Source organism: Lytechinus variegatus, chromosome 4 (assembly GCF_018143015.1).
Source record: "Lytechinus variegatus isolate NC3 chromosome 4, Lvar_3.0, whole genome shotgun sequence".
Classification (NCBI taxonomy): domain Eukaryota; kingdom Metazoa; phylum Echinodermata; class Echinoidea; order Temnopleuroida; family Toxopneustidae; genus Lytechinus; species Lytechinus variegatus.
In genome coordinates this window covers 6937866-6961849 of record NC_054743.1, presented here as the reverse complement: position 1 = coordinate 6961849, position 23984 = coordinate 6937866, and the positions used below count along the sequence as shown (strand labels likewise).

Genomic DNA, 23984 nt, shown 5'->3' with positions numbered 1-23984 from the left:
AGGTACCTATTATGATTACAAAATCGATTCCCTTTTTAGGTCTGAATATCAAAAATTTTCAGCTCGCGCTTCGCGCTCGCATTATTTGATTACTGAGATGCGTATTTTTATTCATGATTACAATGACTACAAGTGCTTCCGTAAAATGTCTCTATTAGGTCAGTATACCTGACAATTGAGCGCGCTTCGCGCGCTCACTAAGTGACTCAAAATTTTGGCCGGTGCCCCCCCAATGCCGTGACCCACGGTACGCCACTGATTTTATGTATATGTATTGATGTATGTATTTCGTAGTCGTATTCTGCAACTGGGATAACCCCTTTCAAGCTCCCTGTAGCTTTGGGGGTTCCCCGTTATCTCTTATAAGTTTCAGAATTTCAAATTGATACCTGTTCACTATATTATTGATTCAGTTATTATGCTTTTATTGTTTTAAACAATCACTTAATCCAACCTAACTCCTCACGCCCTGTCTGGATACGCCACCTGTGATCACCGTGCCAAAATGATTTAATTGGGCATGCAGTTAAAAATCTGGCATGATATTGTTAATCCATGGTTGGCTAGTCATCAGGTCGCGTTTGGTCCATAAAAGTGATCATATCATTGACATTCCATTTCATTCTGTCGGTTGTTTAAGTCTAGGGTATGTGCTACTTTGTAGAAGTACAACTTGAAAATGTCTGTAACCGATATAATTCCTCTGGCAGACAATCACGAGCGATTCCAAGATACTTTTTACAATGCATTCTATAAGATCGACCAGAAGGAGTTCCTTCTTGACAAAGTGAGTCAATACTTCGACACCAAAGTGATGAAGATTCTGACTGATGCCTTTGACCGTGATGAAGAGTTCAGTCTCCTTAGTGTAGGAGTAGGAGAAGGTATGCAGGATGTTGTTTGTTTTTAATTATTTTTTTTTGTATAGAATCTTTACTGTTTCAAAGAAAACTCTTTCATTGAAAAGATTGATACATAAAGGGTTCTTTGACATAAAATTTTGCTCGTGCGAGAGTTGATCCGGTGGACAAATCTGCACTTTAAGCCAAGCATAAAAACCTAACCTCCAAAACTTAATAAACCCTAATCTTTGTATTCTCATTATTCTGAAACAAAAACTCTAACACAAATTACAATCCTTTTTCCCGGTCCTTACTCTCCCAACCCTATATGCCTTCTGAGAATATTTCGCAAAGGTGCAACATAATCATTTATAAAAAAAATATATATATAGTTCAGTGTTGTAGTGCCTTGATGCTCGGCCTTGGCCTTAAGGCGCCTTAAGGCCTACTTTTTCAAAGCCTTGGCCTTGAACATTCAAGCCTTGGCCTTAAGAGGGCCTTGGCCTTGGCCTTGAGGATTTCGAGCCTTGAAATTTCAAGGCATTTTCAAGGCATTTTCAAGGCTTTTTCAAGGCATTTTGTATTTTGTACTTTTATTTGCTTTTATAAAAGTAAGTATAAATGTTTAAATTGTTCTGTATATCTAATGACACAAATGGTCAATACTACCAGTCAGCAGTAGTAGCAGCTGTAGTAGTAATATACTAGCAGGGCCATCAATTGTGATTATCACCATTATCAAGAATTATCATCACATAATTATATAACAAAGAGAAGTGATGAAAATAACATTATTTATTGGTAATATCATGACCAATGATGATAATGACAATATTAATAATAATGATAATAATGATTATGATAAAGATTATAGTGATTTTATGACAGGAATAATTGTAACAGATCCGACTGCAATTTCGACAATTTTCAGACTTTAAAAATAGCTAACTCTAAAGAATAACAAGGTTGATTTCTATTCCATTAGGATTTTCCTTGTATTATTTTCTTTGACCAACAAGAATGTTTTAAGTCTTAATGATTATCTGAAAGATTTTGTAAACTTGAACACAATCTTTAATTTTGTCATTTCCAAATAGGATATGTCAGTGGCATGATGAGCCAAAATTTTGAGAGGCTAAGCATGGCATCTAGAGCAAAATTTCTGCCCCAAAAAGTTGAAAGCGATTGAAGCGAGCACAATTTTTCACCCTTATACTATTAGAAAAGCTAATTTTGTGATATATTGTGACAATATGTTCAGAAAATGATATCAATTTCTTTTTATATGTTTATTCTTGGTGGTGGAACTTCTTGTCTCGCTCTTTTTTTCAGGGGGGGGGGGGTCCTGTTATTTATTAAACAGGCAAGAAAGAGGAATGGGAAGAGAGATAGAGAGAAGGGGGGGGGCTGGTTTGGCAGAAAATACTGCAAAATCGGTTAATATGTTGATTGACAGTACATCTAATTGAATTGTTTATATTTTGTTTTGGGTCTAGTGTCTCAGATTGACAAAACAAAATAATAAAGAAAAGCTACTTATTTTTAATCATATGGTTTGACAGTGAATTTCATTTCACTAGTTTCACGGAAATAAACAAACAAAACTGACAAGATTCCTAAAAATGACTCGTTTTCAGGTCAGCATTTGAACATTTCAACTTGTGCTTTGTGCTCTCTTGCCCCCCCCCCCCGGAAAATTCTCTGTAGGAAAAAAATGCTTATTTTCCAAAATCAAAAATACCTTTTTTCCAAAATTATATATGCCCTTTTTAAAAAAGAAATACATTTTTTATAGTAAAACATGATACATTTTAGGTTACAAAATCACCAAATTTTTGGATCGCGCTCGGACGCATAAATTATTTAAAGTAAGGTTCTCTTTCTGTTCCTGTTCACACACAAAAAACGCTAAGAATGTCCATTTTTCAGGTTGGAATTATCAAATTTGTAAATTTTGGAGCTCGCGCTTAGCGCTCGCATAATTTGATTGGTGAAATAAGTATCCTATTTATGAGTCACTGAATGTAGTCAAGAACAGCTTCCTTTCTGGTCACTAAAAATTTAAGCTCACGCTCAATTCTTTCGTAAGATGCACATCTTTTTCATGATTACAATAACAGCTCAGAATATTTCATTTTCATTTCTTATTACACGAAATGTCCAGAAGTTTGAGCTCGTGATTTGTGCTGGCAACATCTCGCAAGGCTGCCCTAGCTTTTAACAGTGATTATCGCAATAATTGACCAAAAATCGAGTTTTACAACTTCAGAATTGATTTGTTTTTTTCAAAACCGCTTGCTCGCTATGCTTTCTTGCAGAAAAGTAAAGCCTAAGTCAAAATATCTGTCCTATCAATTAGAAATCACCTAAAAAGGCTTTGCTGAACTGAAATTCTACAAAACAACTTCTTCATGCAGTTGTTAATCTCATTTGAAAATATCTGTTTGCACTAAATGCTATTTTTTTAGCTTTGAGCCCTCCCCCAAACAAATACATGTTCTGCCTCTCCTGTCTCAGGGAGTAGAGAAAGACATATGTTGAGATTGGTCATGCCAGGATGGCAGGATCAGATCACCTTGGTAATAATAATCAATGCAATGTAAATCGCCTAGAAAAATAATTGAATAAACAAAGTTAACTATATCATTATTTTAGTAACATATGTCTAAATCTATCATGAAATTATTTTCATTTATGTACAAGGGTAAAAATTTTCACTCGCTCACACCTTTTATACACTTTGTCTTGTGCGTCATGTCTGCCGCCTAAGAATTGTTGTCCCATTGTTACATATATTGAAAATTTGAAAATGCCTTGGCCTTGGCCTTAGCCTTGAGGTTTTCAGGCCTTGGCCTTGGCCTTGGGTTTCCATGCCTTGGCCTCAGCCTTGGTTATTGAAGCCTTGGCCTTGGGTATTAAAGCCTTGGCCTTGGCCTCGGCCTTGGAGGTTTGAGCCTTGACTACAACACTGAATAGTTTAAATAATACAATTGAAAGCCTTACACTAAAAGAAGTGACTTTGAATGAAATGATGTGCTGCAAACATATGATTTTATTTTAACCAACAAAGGGATTTACATCCCTTTGATTGAAATCACTCTGACTAAAAAAATAATCATTGATTTAAATCACTTTATTTGAAATATGCACAAATGATTGAAATTTCTTTTGTCTGTGCCATTTTTTTCCAAAAGTGAAGGATTTTATATCATCAAAACATGAATATATCCTTCATATCTACTCAGAACAATTGAAATCAAGTCAATATAATTAGGTATGTCTTGTAAAACGAAAGATGTAAACATAGTATATAAGCGGTTAACACTTAGACCCATTAGCGTACCTTTAAAGGGGGGGGGGGTAGGGGCAGACCCCCCCCCCTTCCCCCGACGAGTCACAACTGATCCCTGACGAGCCAGTGGCAGTGGCCCCTCCTTTGAAGTTGAAGACCTTTTTTTCTGGTACGAAATCCTTTATTTTTGGTTCAAGACTTTTCTTTTTGCTTGTCAAATTTATTGGCGGACGATTTTGCCCCCCCCCCGTGGAAAATCCTAGGTACGCTACTGCTTAGACCCCTACTCCACTGTTATAATGGGACTTTCCGATTTTTTATTGTTGTTGATAGTAATACGAATTTCTTATGTTTATGTCATATTCCAAGTGTTTTCAGAGAGCAGTTTTCAAGAAAAGAGTGAGCAAACGGTTGTTGGTAGTTCTCATTTTATGATTTCAAAAGGTAGATGATCATGAATATTTTATCGCAATTTGCAAGCTGAAAACAAAGATAACCTTTTAACAATAATATTGAAAATTATAAGTAACAATCAGTATCAGTTATAAGTTATGTATCAGTTATGTCAGATTGAAAAAAATATACTCCTTTTGTGAGACGCTTTGCTGTAGTTTTTATCCTCCGTTTGAAAAGTAATCAAACTAAGTATGTTTGTGCTTCTTCTTATGTATCACACTTAAAAAAATACATTATTGTTTAATTGAAAAACAATCACAATAACTGTACACCCTGAATTATGTGCCTTGTATATTGCTCTCCAAAACAAAAAAAATTGTTCACATCCAACCATAGCAATGGCAGTTCAGAACAAAACAAAATATTTGAATTAAAAAAAACCCCTGAAATTATAGGCCTGAATTTCATACATATAATTTAATCTGGGGGAGTTTGAATCAAGGCCTGTTCAGACTTTTATATGATTGTGCTTTATCAAGCTAGTACACTGAGAACAGTTTAGTAATACATATACAAAAAAGTGTTTATGCATGTTCTTGGAAAACTTCACAAAATCTTGACAACAACCATATATTTTTTTTGTGCCCTTTTATTTGGCAAACATGAGCATTTATTTATGTACATTTTTCATTGTATGTGTTGAATTGACACCAATAATGCACAAAATCTGCAGTGACCATGCTGATCCTCGTTTTAACCCATAGTTAGATATTTTATTCTTTTACATGTATTAAAATATATACACCGTTGTATTGTTAAGGCTGTAGACCCGTGTTCTTATTCATAGCAAAACTGCCAAAAACTGCCAAATACTAATATTCAGATTTCTTGTAAAACAATCATTCGAATAAACCTGCATTTTTTTTCAAATTCAGTCACAGCTTTGCAAGTCCATAGTTCTAATCAGTCAAAGAGCTCCAATCATGGCTCAATTAAACAAGCAAGAAAGAAATGTAGTTTTCTTTAATGATTTTTAGTCCTTGGCTTGAAAGTCGAAAATGTTTCTCTTCGGATAATATGTTAGTCTCTGAGTCATGGAATTCTTCCAGAGAAACTGATCTTCATAAAAAAGAGCTATGAATGGGAATACACCAGCTTGATAGTGGACCTTTTAGCTGTATACCAAGACAATTCCTCAACTTGGACTGAACCCACCCATACATTATAGGAGCTAAATACCCTACACCAGATCAGAGCCCGCGGGCACATCTACATCATGACATAAATATTCTATATACATTCTATTTTGACTGGATTTGACTATAGCTCTGACAAGCCCCCCCCCCCAAAAAAAAAAAAAAGAAAAAAAAAATAGAAACTGGCTAGCCTGCATGATCGCCCTTAGCAGGGGCGGAACCAGCTTCCGCCAGTAGGGGGGGGGGGCGACATTTTTTAACCCATATTTTCCCGATCGGCCGCACAAAGTTGATTTTTTTTTGAAGGGGTTGTCTCAGTGGCGTAATGAGCCAACAATTGTGAGGGGGCTCAATATGGTGTATAGCGTAAAGTTGCGAGCGATCAAAATTTTGACATTTTTATTACAAAAATCTAAGTTCGTGATAGATATCACAAAATATTTGAAAAGTAATATCATATTTCACCCTTATCCCTTTCCTTTTCTCCTTTTTTGGGGGTCGTGATTTTTTTTTTTTTTTTGGGGGGGGCAAAACGCCAATGTCCTAACAGTAATTTCTTAGCTTTATTCTTATAAACAACATAAATGTGTAATGATCTCATAAGCCTTATTTAAATAGTGTGAGTGCGAGCTCAAAGATGTAAAATTTTGTGCATTTTGTCATAGAAATTTATCATTCTGGGCAATGTTTGTGAACCTGAGTATATAAATAGATAATTACTGCGAGCGTGAAGCGCGAGCAGAAAATTTTTATGTGCGATCTGGCCTTGTCGGAAAGGGACCTGTTAAGGACATTTTGCAGTTAGCCATTAAGATGATACATATTTCAACAAATAAATAATGCCAGGGCGAAGCACGAGCTGAAAATTATTTGACATTCCGACCTAAAAAATGACGTTGTGTGCAATTTTTGTAATGATAAAGGGTATAAGGATATAACCAAACAATTTGAAAGATCAATGTCCAAGCTGAAATGTGTTTTGTATATTGACTTCAAAACTTGATATTTTAAGCTACATAAATTGCCTGTATAAATTATTGTCTGCATTAGGGGGCAGGGGTGCACAGTGCCCCCCCCCCACACACACATACACACATTTCGGAGCGTTGAAAAGGTGCCCTTTTTTACGCAAGAAAAGTGTCCTTTTTGTGCATGAAAAATACCCCAACATGAATGTATAATGTGCCCCTTTTACCTGAGGAGGATCCGTTTTAAGTGTTATGTGCCCTATCTCGTATAAGTGCCATTTTTACAAAACAAAATGACCCCTCTCGAACATGTTCTTTGCCCCTTTCACCTGATAATGACCTGTTTTATGTGTTAACAAGTGCCATTTCTCATATGAGTACCAATTTTACCACAAACCCCACCCCCCCCCCCTTACGAACGTGTTCTGTGCCACATTCACCTGAGAAGGACCCGTTATAATGTGTGAGCAGGTGCCCCTTACCTTCTTATAGGTGCCCTTTCTCGACGGATCAGTGCCTTTTTGTACCCAAGAAAAGTGCCCCACGTGAACGTTTTCTGTGCCCTTTCACCTGAGAACGACCCGTGTTGTGTGTTAATGAGTGCCCCTTTGAAACGAGAAAGCAATATTCTCATTTTTTCTAGTATATCAGTTTTAACACCACAGTTTTTACAGTGTATATTGTACACTGTAAAAACTGTGGTGTTAAAACTGATACCAATTGGTGTTAATAGAGGACCACACCCTGATGTGTTAAAATAACACCCGTCCCTAACCTTAACATAACACCAAAGAGTGTAAATGTAACAACCATTGGTGTTGTAATAACACCTATAGGTGTAAAACTAACATCACCAATTTAATACTGGTGTAAAATAACTGGTGTGGTCCTCTATGTACACCGGTTAACACCACAGTATTTGCTGTGTACATGTACTGAAGGAGAAAACAAAGTTGTAAGAATAATCCAACGTGCCTTAAGTTTCTTGAGTCATGTGAGTGGGGTAGATAAGCAGTGACGTACAGATGGGTGAAGACCAAGAAAAAGAGGAAAGAGAGAAGGATGAAATGGAATATTATTTTCAGAATAAATTATGTCAAAATCTATCGCAAAGTTGGATTTTCGTTATAAAAATGTCAAAAGTTTTGCTAGCTCGCTCGCATCTTCATATAAATTTTATGCAATACGACAAATTTAGACCCCTCAAAATGTGTTAGCTTATCATGCCACTGTAGAAAAGTCTTTTTTTTCTGTTTTTTTATAGTGCCCAAGTTTCCAAAGAAAATCTGCCCCCCACTTTCAACTTCGCTCCACCCCCTGGTCTGCATACTTTATATGTTTGATGTTTGCCTTTATCAGTCAACCTTTGTAAAACAGTTGTTAAAGGACAAGTCCATCCCACAAAAAAGTTGATTTTAATAGAAAGAGAAAAATGCAACATGGATAACACTGAAAATTTAATCAAAATCGGATGTGAAATAAGAAAGTTATGACATTTTGAAATTTGATTAAATTCACAAAACAGATATGCACAACCCGCTCGATATGCAAATGAGGGAACTGATGACATCACTCACTCAATATTTCTTGTGTATTTTGAAATATAAAATATCTTAATTTTCTCCTCATTGTCACAATTCACAATAGAGAGTCAGAATCAGGGTGATCAGATTTGGACAATCTAAATAAGGGACATATCCAGGCCGGATATATATATATATATATGTGTGTGTGTGTGTGTATGTGTGTGTGAAGCTATACATGTACAACAGCTTTGGCTGTTGTACATGTTTTTATAACTGATTTCATTGTTTCTCCTTTAAGTTATATATGATTTATGCTTGTATCAAGTTAGTGAAAAAAGTCATGAAATGTAAAATATTATTTTATGTGTTTTGAAATGTTAAATTGAAATGTTATATTTTTGTTCATGGAATCAGAATAAAACAGTATAAAAAAAAAAATTGGCAACTCTTTTATTTAAATATTGTAAAGAAATGGATTAAGAGAACAATGGTAGACGTATAGCTTAAATCAAGGTTCCCCAGAGCTATCTACCCTTTGGAAAAATTGATGACATATATATATATATATATATATATATATATATATATATATATATATATATATATAAGTGTTCAAGTTCAGCAATGTTTTAGATATTTAACTTAGAAGTAAGGTGATAAAATATTGCATTAAATAAGCTATGTTTCTCTGGGCTCGCCAAACATTGGAGTGTCTACTTTCAAATATCAGGATGAAAAAGTGCATTTTGTTGTGGGTTCACAAAATTTTGAACACAACTGCTAACTGCATATACAGCGTATAATAATGATAATGTATGATTTTGTTTGTCACACAGGTCCTCATGAATTTCACATTTTGAAGAGTCTTCAAACATTCTATGCGTCCATAAGCAGTGTTTCAGTGGATCCGAATGGGAGTATGGTACGGACCTTCATAGATAGAGTGGCTTCACTGAATGTCGATAACAAACCTCCCATTACCATTCAGTCTGTTAATGGCTCCCTGTCTGAGTTCATGACGACCAGCACCTTGGCGAGACGCAATAAGTACCATCTCATCACCTCCATACACTCACTGTATTATACCGATGATCTTCAGACGACCGTCTCTCAGTTGACATCAATGATGAAAGACAGTGGACTCATCATTATAGTTTGTACGAAAGGTATATAACAACTTTATGCTTTTCCCTTCCTTCGGAGGGGGGGGGGCAAGGGCATAGGCGGCGGAAGCGGGGGGGGGGGGACGTGTCCCCCCTAAATTTGAGGAGGGGGGGACGGTCCCCCCTAAATTTGTTGTTGATGACTTTTTTCTTTTTTTTTTTGCTTGTCAATTTATTTTCCTACGTCCCCCCTAAAATGTTTGGGTTGAGAGCCTTTTTTTTTTTTTTTTTTTTTTGCTTGTCAAAATTTTTTTGGTGGTCCCCTCCTAAAATTTTGGGCTTCTGCCGCCAATGGGCAAGGGAAGTGGGGTTGCTAGCGGTACCGAAAATTATTCTGGGGCACACCTTCCCGTCTAATTTTTAGTACATTATAATTTATATTATTGTATTGGGCTTAATCCATTCTGAAAAGAGTTGCCAAAGCTGTTGTAAAAGTTAAATCAACAATTTATATAAAGTTTGGAGGTGTGAAAACCTTTTCTAAATGTTGCACTTAAACCACTTTAAATAATATTTAAAGTTTATCAATAAGTAACTACCATTACCTTTTAATGATATGTTTGTAAAAAAAAAATAATACAATCCATAAGCACTTCACTCGCCAGGCGAGTTCTTTTCATTTACCTCTGAAGGGCACATCGTTTGCACAGAAGACATTTGTTTTTACCGGTCCAAAATTGTGGAATTCTTTTTCAAAGGATATTATACAATGTATTTCAATACAAAATATCAAAGGAAAACTTAAAAATATTTTCTAAATTCATAATAGATTATCGCTTTTCCCAAAGTAATGTAAACGTGTTTTTAATTTCTCTTTGTATACTCTCTGTATACAGTGTGTACTGAATCATTTATTTTTATTATTATTTATTTTTATCTTATAATTTATATTTTTTTCATTTTATTTTTTTTTCAATTCATAATATGTACTTATAAAAACGTGGTCTTCATCTTATTTTTACAAGCTCTGCTTTTTAGTTGGTCTCTTTCGATTTCATGGTATCATTGTATTATAAAAATTGATTTAAATGTTGTTTTATAATTGTGCAAAATCCATGTGTCTGAATTTTGTCCAATTTTGCCTCGCTTTCCATCGGGATTGCCTCAAGCAGGAGTTAGGACGCTTACAATAAACGTCCTCCAAAAATGACTCTTTTACGCCTTTTTTTTTACCTCCCATTGGTAATTCTTTGTTAATATTCTTTTTTTTTTTATTTGTGTCATACCTTTATATAGGGGACCTTATTTCCAAATCATTCAGCAAATTTGCATTTTTAAGAGAAGCTATTCCGTCATACATACCGCTAACTTCGACGCATGTTAAAGAATTAGCTGAAAGTAGAGGCTTGAATGTCATCGCATTAGATGTTAACATGCAGTGGGACATCACTGAAGTGTTTGACGACCGGTCTGAATTTGGTAACAAACTCATTGACTTCTTCACACAGACAGCTTATTTTCGACAGACAGCGCCCTCTGAGGTGATGGATGAATTGATTGACTTCTGGCGTTCTATTTCAACCGAGGATGAAAATGGGCGTATCCTATCGGTAGCTCATGATGAGATACTTGTCATCTCAAAATAACTTGTATATCTACTTCATGTAATATTTGTGATATGATTAACTTTTGTTCAGAAAAATATGGTATTTATGACAAAGAACTAAAATGGTTTTCTAACTATATTCCTGAAAGAAAACAACTTGTTTATTCAAAAGGTAAAAGGTACTATTTTTATTATATATAATCGATATATCAGAAGGTCTAAATAATCATGTATGTTCTACACACTACAAATTCCAAGGATTTAAAATAAATCGTGATCGACTGTGAATAGTGGCCAGCGGAATTTTGAATTTATTTCAAATCTAAAGGATTAACTTTTTAATCTCAAAAAATTTAAATCCAAATCTTTTAGGTTTACATATAAATCAACAAGGCTTAAATCTAAGTCTTATATTCGGCTGGTCGCTATTCACTGTTGATCTGAATTCATTTTAAATCCTTGGAATTTAGAGTGTATATATGCTGATGCTGTACTCATCTATGTTACTGTGATAATATAAAGAATGTAACTCTAAATTTACAAAATATGGTAAACACGCTAGATATTGGTATAGGAGAAATTGTTGTAAGATAAATGTTAGTAAAACGAAGACAGTGTTAATCTATACAAAGTCAACAGAATATTGATTATGGACTCGTAAAGCACTGTTCATTCAATCAGGTATGTCATTATCCACGAACATTTAAAATGGAATAATTACTGAAGGCATTTATGCAACTCAACTGCTTACAAGATTTACTACCTTCGGAAATTAGCAAAATTTTTTACCCCTGTCTTGATTACAATGTCACAGTCTAGGGCAACTGCCCCAACATACAGACAGTACCCTTATTGAGACTCCAAATAAGAGCAGCTTATCATGTAACCGCTAGTTATGACTATGGTAACAATTTAGGTCTCGACTTATTGAACATTGCTGGTAAACCCTCAACCCTATATGTGTCACAATGTGTTCACGGTCTTGCTCCATCCCGATTATAAAATGAAATATAAATGTACTTCGACATGTTTGGTATGGATTAAATATTTGTACCACCAAAACCACATATTCAACTCTTTTGTCAATCTTTTAAATATGCCGGTGCCAAAGTATGGAACAAATTACCCACAAATTTCCAAAATACTCAGTCCTTAGATGTATTTAGGTTTCTATACAAAATATCTAAGTGTAATATGTCAAAATCATCCAATCCTTAAACGTATTGCAATATTTTCTGGAATTTACATTATATTTCATCTATGATTATTTACAATTGTCAAACCCTACTTGTTTTGTTATTGTTTATATGTTTGCTGTAAGGTTATACTATATATTCTTTTTTAACTTTAGGCCTGTTTAACTCTTCTACCGTTTTACTAACTGAAAGGCCTTCAAAAATGTTTCCATCTCTTTACGTCTTACCCTGTTTTATATGAATTATACCTTATTATTGTAATTACCATTTTACTATGTTTTTATACACGAGGACCAAGATGCAAAACAGTAATTATATATCTGATTTTGTGAACCTATTTGAATATGTGTGACTTTGTTCTACTGAATGCAAGAGCTTTCATCAATAGTAATCTTTTGAATGATACACTGTAAAACTGTGGTGTTAAAACTGACACCAATTGGTGTTAATAGAGGACCACACCCTGAGGTGTTAAAATAACACCCTAGAGATTGAACATAACACCAAAGAGTGTAAATGTAACAACCATAGGTGCTGTAATAACACCTACAGGTGTAAAACTAACACCGCCAATTTAACACCGGTGTAAAATAACTGGTGTGGTCCTCTATGTACACCGGTTAACACCACAGTTTTTGCTCTGTAAAACCATGGACCTGGCAATAGAAGATAATCTATTGTTACTGGTGATGCTGTGACAATGCTCAGCACCCCCAAAATAGAACAATCTTCCGTGGACGGGGCCCTGAATAAAAAACAAAGGCATCAGAATGACGAGTTGGATGACGGATACGTATACTGGAAAGCTTATCTGAATAACAAATTTTAATGAGATTTTTGAAGAAGAGTTGAAATATTACGTATGAATTAAACATGTGTTTTCTATTCTTTCAAATGAGTATGTTTATCAGTAATATTCTTCCAATAAACTGATAAAGAAAACTCCATCACACTGAAAATTCGCCAACCTTAAGAATTGTGACTGGTGCCCCCAGTGGCGGACTGCGACCCGGAGGAGACAAAGCATTGGAGGGGCACAGCATTATTCACAAATACAGTGCCCCTCCAATCATTTGTCTCCCTAGGGTAACGGTCCACCACTGGGTGCCCCGTATGCTCGATTATGACTAGTAAACTCATTTGATTATGACTTGCGATACAGAACAGTGCTTGCGACCTATAATACCCCCTCATTTAATTTAGACTCGCGATCCTTTTTTTTAATGATTACTTACTACGAAACCTTTGTCTTCAATACTGTTGATGACCTGTAACCCGCTCATTTGATTTAGATTCACAACCCTATTTGATTATGACTAGTGACTAGCAAACTTTTATTTTAAGAATGACTGGCACCCCCATTTTATGACTAGCACCTCTTTCACTACATGATGGGTGGCGACCCCAATGACCTTGAAAATGATCAATAATTATCACCCCTTATATTCTCAATCATAACCACTTTTCTGTGTTAAGATAACGATTATAAATAGTGGATGTTATGAATGACCTTCATGAATAGCACGCATGCTGCATTTGGAAAACAGGCGTTTTTAAAACCTGAATATTACAATATTGATACCATATTTTCAACCTTTTAAAGCCCAAGTGAAAGAAGTTTTTTTAAACGAGACTTCAGGTCAACTTTATTTCATGAGAATTTGATTTTATTGTGCTCCCTAGACATTTGATTTATGAAACACAAAACAATTATCAAATCAACTATAAATATTAAAACTCTACCAACTAGATACACCATAACCCCAAACTGCCTATCATATTAATATCTTAACAATATTAGACAAAGAAATTATAAATTTTTCCCAAACAAAATGATTTATTAACTGTTGATTCCATTAAAAAATGATCTAAAAGTTACATATTTAAAGCAATAAAGTACTTAATAAAACAGGAAACCAACATTCTCAATCATTTCCTCAAGTGTAGGCAAAATAATTAATGTATCATTTATAACCTAAAGTTTTCCTCACTCGTATTTAAATCTATGACAAGATGAAACAGTACATGCATCTATAGATGAACACCATGTCAAAAAAGAGTTTGCACTCCTAAATTGGTCAAGTTTTATTATGGGTACAATTACCTTGCAGGCTTGCACAAAACAGAAATGACAAAATCGCATATCATTTTTTAGTCTTCGTAGGATTTCTTTCAGTAAATCTCTACATAAAAGTGAATACAAATTACAGTGACAGATTCACACATCAGTTTCTGTGGAAACTGTAATACCGACTGGCCTCGACAGTTTGTGTGATCTACTATGCCTGAATGATACACTAAGTATTTGGTCTCAAAACAAATAAGCAATTTCAGTCATACTATTATCAGTACCAAGAGCTTACCCGTAATCAATACATATATGTCGTCATATTCTCTGAAAAGGGTTTCCTTTCAACGTTTGCACTATCATAGTACCGTGAAGACCATAATATTAAATAAAAAACAAGATAAAACATCTTGTGTGAGAAAAACCCTGTACATACCACGGGAGCGTTTCATGAAAGGACTTGTCAGACGTTTCATCTGACAACTCCCATTTTATCCGACAGTTACCATAGTAACAGTGCTTCTCAGCCAATCGAAATCCAGAAAAGTTGTCTGACTTGTCGGAAAAAAATGTTGATGAAACGCCCCCCTGGACATCAGATTAAATTCGGATTATTTCTTTTATATTGTGCATAATCCCAGTCAATAATTCCATGAAATATCCAAACTCAATTTTACCAAAATGATTCTGATTTACAGAGGGAGATGAGATTAAATCTCTTTCTTTAGGTTTCTATCCACTCGGGCTACAATCATAATCTAAAGTTTCACTCAATGAATACACCTTTGACACACGCCTGTACAAGAATGATTCCATTCATCTATTTCATATTTCAACGTACATTACAAATAGTTCAAATGAAGAATTCTAATTTCATACATAATAGTATGGTGTTTTTGTATAGTGCATAGGCCCTGTCAATCCATTAGTTTGAAGTTGATCCTTCAAATGGTTCTTTAATCATTATGAGAACAGAAGCAACATGGACGGACAGCCTAAAACCTCTAGTAAACCATATTTGCTACAATATACCATATTTTTTAAAATATAAAAATATTTATTCCATCATTCAATATATTCTCAGTGGCAGAAAGAGCTTAAATATTTATGTACAGGGTCTTTTGATCCCAGCACAGTGTAATATACAATATGTCCCTCATTAAAATAGGCGCATTTCATTATGAAAAAAGTGTTTTATTTTAACTACCATCACTTTAATTCATTGCCAGTGGAGAATGACTTAGTGTGTACATGTATGTAAGCAGATGATAAACATCTTGGATCTCTTGATTCCTAACATTTTCAAGAAGACTGCCACATATAAATACCCATGTACATATTAACATCTATAGAGTAACAAGAGACTACAAATTCTTCACTTACATCGAACCCCTCGAAATTTTGAGGGGCATTATTACACATCCATATAAAAATATTTCACTTTTAAATCATTAAAATCATCTTCCTTACTAAATAAATGGATAAAAATTGTCATCAAAGATCTAGGTACTTTCCTTGGACGAGAGTTGGAGGATTTTCTATAACATTCTTGCAATTGATGAGACGTAGTTCACGCTGGGCTGGTGATGGCATGTTGCCTGGTCCTGCCAGAGCTGTGAAAAAAATCATCAATATTCATATTAATACAACAGCTTGACCACTGATTAAGAAGTTGTGTTAGAATTCACTTCATATTCTGTAATTAATTACTGGATAAGCTTCAAATGAGGGGGGTCATAGATTTATTTATGCAAATTCATAGATATCAGAATAAAAGTGAATATACCTTTGAATATTGACAATTTAAATGTATAGGAAGAATTCAGCAAACCAAATTTGGTAGTAAGATGCAGAAAACAAGTTCATGCTGTACCTTCATAGAAATATTTCTTTAGCTAAGTAAGGTTGCCTGCTTGCTCATCCAACTACCATACAATATAGTAAAGTCCTAGAGGGGGCATACCTTATAGGGAGAAACAAAATTGGCAATTGCTTCTACGGCAATGACATTCAACATTTTGGGGCTTGTCATTTTATAATTTTCTTCTTTTCTCTTGAGGGGGTGGGGGACACGATTGTTTTTCTGACTTGGCAGAAACTATTCATATACCCCAACCCCTCCCATGATCCATCTTAGATACATCCCTGATTTATCCATCTTCATAATTTGAATTTGATGCTCTTACCTTGCGCACTTTCCAATGTTCTCTTCAAGACTGCTTGCATTGTAGACAGAGCTTTCTCACAGGCAAGCTGACATAATAATGAAACAAGCACCAGAAGTACATCAGCATCTAAGCATCTTAGTCAAATACACTCGGATGAGTCAATCTTAAACATCCAGGTAAGAAGTTCTTTTGTTAAACTTCAACTGCTATACAAGATTGTTTTTGAATGTCCTATACACTTATGTATATCTTCAACAACTGCAACAGATGAATTATAGGGTATTGTGACATGACAGGTGTATTAAAGGAGACCATGAACATTATACCTCAATTTGGTAAAATTTCATTTTTTCATAACTGGAAAATTAAGAACCAATGTTTTGTTTGAGCTCTGGCTCATTATATAAAAATATGAACCAACTGCACCCTACCAACATGTCATAGACAGAAGTGTTTTTCCTCACTTTCTTGAACATGTCACTTTATTTGTGGGAGCATTGTGGTTTAGTGGTCAAGACTGGCCTTTCAATCAGAGGGACGTGGGTTCGAATCCCAGCCATGGCATGTTTTCGTTCGGCAAAAAATTTACCCACGTTGTGCTGCACTCCGCCCAGGTGAGGTGAAAGGGTACCCAGCAGGATTAATTCCTTTAATGCACCACACGCCTGTTGCTAAAACCTGGGTAATATACATGTATAGTGCGCCATTGAATAGGCAACTAGACAATCAGCCTCATAAATGCTATATATTATTATTATTATTTGAGTCATGAGGCCTCTGTCACCGAGTAAGACAATGTGTAAAAGACTGAAACCATTTCTTACCAATAGATTATCTGGATGTTTATCTGTCCATACAAGTAAGAGAGCTGATAGTAGGTCACCAGTCCCGGTGAATATACAGTTCATACGGGGGAACTCCAGACGACAAACTCTCTTCTCATTTCCTATCCAAAAGGTAAAAAAGAAGGTTGCATGGAAACCAAAAAAATAAATGAGTTACCAACCAAGACAACATTGTGCCTGGATCGACTTGTCAGGAGGGGTGAATATTTTCTGAAAACCAACAAAAAAAGGTCATTACCATTTCCAGAAGCATTTTCCCATAAAAAATATTCGAATTTGAATGGTGGTATGAGCAATCGGTGAAGAAGTTTACGGTACACCTTTTTTAAGTCCTGGAGGGACTGAGATAAGAAAAGTGAATAGAATTGGAGGTGAATTGGAAAGATGAGAAAGTTGAGGTTTGAAAGTAGGGTATTCTTTTTGAAAGGACTGTAAACCAGAAGGAGTGGAAAGCTGAAAAGCAGGCTGACTTGAGTAGGTGAGAGAAGGCTGACTTGAGTAGGTGAGAGAAGGCTGACTTGAGTCAGCAAGTAGAGTGGGTTGCAGGAGCAGGAGCATAGACTCGACGTTACTCCCACTCTACTCACTGACTCAAGCCAGCCCTCTCTGACCTACTTCTCAGCTTTCCACTCCTGGTTTACAGTCCTTTCAAGGACTACACTCATTTCGAAAAAAAGGTCAATGTTCATTGCAATTTCCAAATTCAACGAATGGAGCATTAGCAAATTTAGCACTCACCTTTTCGTGTTGAAGCAAGGGTGACTAACGAATCTTCATTGCCTGATTCATAGCTGCTCAGTACGACTGTCGCAACACCCTTATCATGAAGGATACCTAGAGCTTTCAGAGCAGACTCTTGATCAGTGATGGTTACACCCGATAACAACCTGAGAAAATAACGAGTAAAAAACAATCAAGTTCAAGATGAATTTTAATTCTGGTTGCGAGTTTCAATAATGGAGGATACCATGTCAGTGTGATTGTGATAGGCTGATCACAATGCACCTAAAAACAGGTGTTTGCTGTATAACATCTGAATTGTCAAAAAATGATAACAAATCGACTCAAATCTGATGAAAATCATATGCTCTGCAAGGAGATAATCATGTATGAAAGTGCATCCACATTACTGGCCAAGCAGTTTCAGCAGTTGTTTAAATTTTGAATGTGGAGGCATTGTGGCAGATATTCATAGCAAGTGACCCAAGAAAGTCTTTTCATCAGGTCTATTGGTTTGAATCCCAGCCATGGCGTTATCTCCTCCAGGAGGATATTTTCACATTGTACCGCCCTCCATCCAGGAAAAACTGGGTACCTTGGCTGGCCTACGCTACAGCCAGGGTAATAATAAAACTCTGCAGAGTAGATACTAGTGCTTTATAAGATCCCTCATTAAAACACTAAATACTACTGAACATTCAATGCGCCATAAGTGACAAAAATGACTCTTACTTCTTTAGGCACTACTTGAGGCATGGCCCTGGGAAGCGGGGGTGCACCCCCAACATTTACCTAGGGGTGCTATATTCTCCATAAGCAGCACCCCTGGAATTCTGGTAGGTGTGGAAAAATTGAAAAGTGTAATCAAAATGACATACCTTTGGTAGTAAAACCTTTTTTTTTCCTTGCATGTTGTATTTCTCTAGACCAAAATAGCCTTTATTTGAACCTTTTTTTTGGCTTTTCAAATTTACATTAGGACCCCCAGAAAAAAAAAATTGTTCCCAGGGCCCTGACTTGATGTGGCCAAATAATACAGAAATTGAGATGAATGACAGCCAGATAGGCAACACAAAACCAACTTTAAATTTAATGGCAATCATACTCATAATTGGCCCGTATTCTGAAGTCAGGTTTAACTTAGACCATGGTCAAACTCTGTGCTAAAATTATGGGAAGCCAAAAGTTTCAAAATTTTTATGAAGTTGTATGCTTTTTATGTTTACTGTGCTCTTCCCTTATTCATGGATGGTGAAGACAATCATCTTTTTATATTTCCTAGACAATTATAAATGACTTGAGAGTCAAATGAGCTGAAATATGATATCTCTACTGTTAGTGATTTATGTAACAATTAGCTATCCATACTTAAACCACAACTTAAAACCTGAGTTTAAGTTAAACCCGACTTTAGAATACGTGCCATTGAAACCCTGAAACCACTTTCTCATGCAATCAAAAGAAAAGACAGGAATGGTACTGGTAAATAAGAGAAGCTTGGCAAATATTACATGAATCTGGATTAACAACGTCCAGATGAGCAAGACAAACATATATGACACATAACCAAATCACACACAATGAAAACTGCTATGAGACCTCACTTACTCTGCTTCAAACTGGTTTGGAGTAATGATATCAGCTAGAGGCAAGAGTTGATCTCTGTAGATCGGCATCAGTTCCTTTGGCACATAGAACTGACCAGCGTCACCTAGCACCGGATCACACACGTAGGTGATGGAAGCGTTAGCTTCTTTTAACTCTTTGACTGTTCGTATGACCTCGTACAGGAAGGACTCCGATCCTACGTAGCCTGGTAATATATTCAAAATAAGGAAATGACGGGCTTATGGTTACAAATTGAAATGACAGCCAATCTATATTTTACCATCGAACAATTTTTAATGAGAATGGCAACATCATCGTTAATAAAAAATCATCAGTCCTAGCGCACTCATTTATAGATCTTATCTTGCTGAAAAATTTGTGTCACTGGTCATTTGAGCAACCGTGATTTGTATTTTACAGTACTTTGATATGAAGGTGAATGCTCACATGATTTGACATGTAAAGAGTATGACTTGGCCTTTGTGCTAAGGACTCCTTTGTCTAGCCGCTAGATATGAATCTATGTACAGCCATTCCACATCCAGGACAAACCAGATTCTTTGAAAACCGATGAACAAGTTTTTAATATATTCATAAAAATGTCAAATGGTAGACTATTCTCCGCGACCTGACGAGGGTTCAAGCAAGAAGACAAGATCCACAATGAAAATTTGTAATTAATTGCAGACCTGTAACTACATTGACATTCAGTTGATTAAGAATCTTGCAGTAGGGAAGACCGGGGTTAGTTGGAACATGGGGTAAGTTGAAACATTGTATTAAGTTTCTTTAACACCTGTAAAATAAATTTATGCAATACTGCCCTCAATTTATTGCAATAATAATTCGACACTGTTGTATTAGAAAATTACAATGTTTCAACTTACCCCATGTTCCATCTAACCCCGGTCTCCGCTACCCCATGCAAGTCTCTTAACACCATCCCCCCTTCACCATGCCACCATACCTGTAAGGAGATGTGAGTATCGATGAATATCATTCAGTTTCAGGCCTTCAAACAGAGTCTTCAAATCAGAATCGTTCAGGACTTGACCTTGGAAATGTTTGTAGCCAGTGTGGCTGCACAGCTGGACGGAATTGACCGCATCAACCTCATATCCTAAAACCTAGAAGAGATATACAGACATAAAAAGGGTGAACTTGACGGGAAAGGCGAGAGACAGGAAGAGGAGATGGTAAGTCATTCTGTCAAAACTTCCTTGACTCCCTACTTGTTTATTCATTTTTGTTCCAACTATTACTAAACCTACTAGAATGACTGAATCCTTCCACTTCAATTGGTATATATATCTAAAAACACCTAATGTAAAATCTGGGATCATAGCTAGTGACATTTTGTACCATTTCCAATCTCATTCCATGCCTGATTTGGACAATAACATTAAGACTCACAACTTTTCTGAGGCTAACATTAATAATTTTCATTCACCCTGATACATATTTCGATGAAAGCTGAAACCTGAAACACCATCATTTCAATGAATATTAGTATGAAAATTGCACCAATAAAACCCATTGATGCATATCTTTATCTTTACATGTAAGTCATTTATAACTTAGCCTTATTCCATTCGCTTTACTGGTTTATTTTTTATTCAACTTAATTTTAATCTGTTTATTGCTCCTTTATCTTTGCACATGAGTAGTCATATCCTTGGAAGTTATGCCCTGGCGCAGGGATCTTTGATCGGATGGGAGTTTATTACTGGTGGTGCCTACATGTACTTATATTTAAGAGCCCCTCCCCCTTGTCCTCCCTTCCGCTCACTCCACTCTGATGCCATTGACCATTATCTCTATTACTTTACTGGGTAATAATTATTTGTATGTTCTTTCAGGTTCCATTTCAAATTTGTTGCTTTTACACTTGACTCATTATTTATATTATTTAAATAATTCTTATGATTTATATAGCATCTTTTCCATTTTGATTAAATGCTCAAGGTGCTTAGAAGAGAGCAAAACATAAAAGTAAAGAGAACTTTAAAACAGAGAAATACAAGGGTAAATTACAAAAAGGAAAAAAATGTCTGTCTTCAAACCTAGTATCTGCTGGTGGACAAATGCAATTTTAGATTGCCCTTAAAGGATGTTGCAGAGTTTGAGTTCTTCAGCTCCTGTGGTAGAGAATTCCACAGGGCTGGTCTGGCATGAGCAAAGGCTCGATCGCCCCAGGATTTTTTTAGATAGTGGAATATGTAAGAGACTAGATTGGGATGATCACAGTGTGCGTGCAGGTTGATAGTGATGTATAAGAGACTTGTTGTATTCACAGTTTCACGGTAGGTATGTTGAAAAGCTCCAGCTGGAACATTACTCAACTTGGAGGAAATAGAGGTCGGCTAGAGAAGACCATCCTAGTCAAGCTGGAGACTTATCAATTTGTTATTAAATGTTTGTGAGCTGGTTATGGAAATTAAGTTATATGGGAGGGTATTCCAATCCCTTGCCGTATTGGGGAAGGATTTCTTATAGTAATTATTTCTTGAGAATGGGATTTCAAGGGTCAGGGGGTTGTATGGATTAGTATGGATTAGTGTCTCCCCTTTTCTGTTTGTACTTATTTTATTTACTCTACTAGAGCTTTCTTATTGATATTTTTGTGAGACTCACTGTACATTCATAGGAGTACAGTAGCCTTCAACCAACAAGCTTTGCTTTTTGGCTCCCTCATATCTCTAATTTTCTCTCTTTGTCATTTTTTTAGAACCAAATTTTACAAGAATACTTTCTAGTACCTTTTTTCCATTGTTATATAAATATGTTTACACTTCATATAAATTCCAACGATATTTTTTATGCTTACATGTCTTTTGTATCATATTATCATTGTTTGTATCGAGTTTAATGTTTGAAAATGTTGATATGAATAAACAGAGAACCTTGAAGATTATTCTATTTCACATCTCTTTAATAATTGTACAGGTCTACAAAAACACTGAAAATACCAATAAAATACAACATTCATGACAGAACAGGTATTGACAAACATATATAAAAAATAATCATGGACAGATAATATATAAATAAATGAGTGCATGATCATTTGCAAGATTACCAAAGGCAATGTAACAATTGTGCAAATAATGAAGCTTGCATTGTTTGAACTTTGCCATTATGGAAACGCAAGAAGGCCCCTCCTCCCCAAAATGGCCTCCAATATATCCAGTTCTCTGGTCCAGCATGCTCATTCATGAAATCTCAGAACAATCATGACAATACAATGCAACATGATGTAGAATCTAGACTAGTCCAGAGTCTACTTATTTTGGAAACAGAAAATAGAGGGAGGACCCAGAAAATGTGTCAGACTTATAGAGACTTAATTTGGAAGAGAAGAGCTCCTTAGTTTAACTGCCACCGGCCATCCAAAGTAAGTAAAAAACAAAAATAAATAAAAAATATTATTAAGTTCAAAAGAGGGAAATAGTTGAGTCTAGTAGACATGAGTAGACTCTAGACATGCTAGATTCTAACGTTACATTGTTGCATGATGAGTCACTAATCATGATTAAACCTTTACTTTTTAACTTAGTACTGACTACTGTAAAGTAAAGTAGTTAGACCTGTATTTTTTCATTTGAAAAAGTTTAATCAAGAGTTGTCAAGAGACAAAGGGCCGATTGCACGAAAGCGTCTTTGCAAGGACCGTCTTTTGTGCCGCCCAACTTTTCAGTTTTATGATGCGCCATGTGAAACTCATTCATGTCATTTTAAATAAATCATCTGCAAGCATATTTCATTCGTCCGTTAAAAAAACAAAATATTTGTTTATAAAATGATGTGTCTGATATATCATGAAAATTGAAATTGCATAAAATTTGATTTAATAGTAATACCAAGCTAGCTAACTAACAGATCTTATTCTTTATCATCAATTTCAAAAACACCCCACTTACTTACAGTTACACAGCATATCATAAAAGATGGGCGACACGAAAGACCCTTTCGTGCAATCGGCCCCATATCCATTGATTTAAGGCCAGTCTTGTAGTTGTAGTAAGACTTGTAGGGTCTACTATAGTATCAGACTATAGCCTAACTAATTTTCATTAATTATTTATACGCACCTGCATAGGAAAAACAGCTGACTTGTTTCCAACATATCCCGAGACAACATGACTTTGAATAGAAATCACTCTGTGGTCAGGTAGAGCCATGTTTTAAAATCTTCTTAAAATTAACTTTATCTTCAACAACAGCAAGGCCACAGGGCAATGATTCAATCCAAACGGATAGCTCAACCAACGCAATGGGAACACTGCACTGTACTGTAGCTGTAGCCCAACACGAGAAATTGACTATGGGACTGGTCTGTCTGACTGCAGTGCACGCAGTCATGATCATGCACTTTCCTTGTGTAATGAAGTTCTATAGTGATCACGTGACAAGTCACGTGGACGTAAAAAGTTTCTGCTTGGTTGACAAA

At 35.6% G+C, this 23984-nt stretch overlaps 2 protein-coding genes across 2 annotated transcripts; one reads left to right on the top strand and one right to left on the bottom strand.

Moving 5' to 3' along the window:
* The first annotated feature begins 568 nt into the window (after positions 1–568).
* On the top strand, positions 569–12596 carry LOC121413274 (histamine N-methyltransferase B-like). The gene is made up of 3 exons (XM_041606033.1): positions 569–884; positions 9057–9386; positions 10620–12596. Exons 1-3 carry the CDS (start codon positions 680–682, stop codon positions 10967–10969), a joined length of 885 nt encoding a protein of 294 aa, XP_041461967.1. The 5' UTR covers positions 569–679; the 3' UTR covers positions 10970–12596.
* Positions 12597–13774: 1178 nt separating this feature from the next.
* LOC121413271 (pyridoxal kinase-like) lies at positions 13775–23900 on the bottom strand. The gene is made up of 7 exons (XM_041606031.1): positions 23626–23900; positions 20502–20661; positions 19535–19739; positions 17945–18093; positions 17186–17307; positions 16380–16446; positions 13775–15806 (listed from the first exon to the last, which is right to left on the bottom strand). Exons 1-7 carry the CDS (start codon positions 23713–23715, stop codon positions 15688–15690), a joined length of 912 nt encoding a protein of 303 aa, XP_041461965.1. The 5' UTR covers positions 23716–23900; the 3' UTR covers positions 13775–15687.
* Positions 23901–23984: the final 84 nt, after the last annotated feature.

What these genes read in the sequence shown, in the direction of transcription:
- LOC121413274 (XM_041606033.1), top strand. Translation starts at nt 680, where the DNA reads ATGTCTGTAACCGATATAATTCCTCTGGCAGACAATCACGAGCGATTC. An exon ending in TAGTGTAGGAGTAGGAGAAG is followed by an intron (nt 885 to 9,056) that starts GTATGCAGGATG and finishes TTTGTCACACAG; the next exon opens with GTCCTCATGAATTTCACATT. An exon ending in CATTATAGTTTGTACGAAAG is followed by an intron (nt 9,387 to 10,619) that starts GTATATAACAAC and finishes ACCTTTATATAG; the next exon opens with GGGACCTTATTTCCAAATCA.
- LOC121413271 (XM_041606031.1), bottom strand. Translation starts at nt 23,715, where the DNA reads ATGGCTCTACCTGACCACAGAGTGATTTCTATTCAAAGTCATGTTGTC. An exon ending in CCTTGCTTCAACACGAAAAG is followed by an intron (nt 17,308 to 17,944) that starts GTGAGTGCTAAA and finishes CCTTTTGGATAG; the next exon opens with GAAATGAGAAGAGAGTTTGT. An exon ending in AACATCCAGATAATCTATTG is followed by an intron (nt 16,447 to 17,185) that starts GTAAGAAATGGT and finishes TTATTATGTCAG; the next exon opens with CTTGCCTGTGAGAAAGCTCT.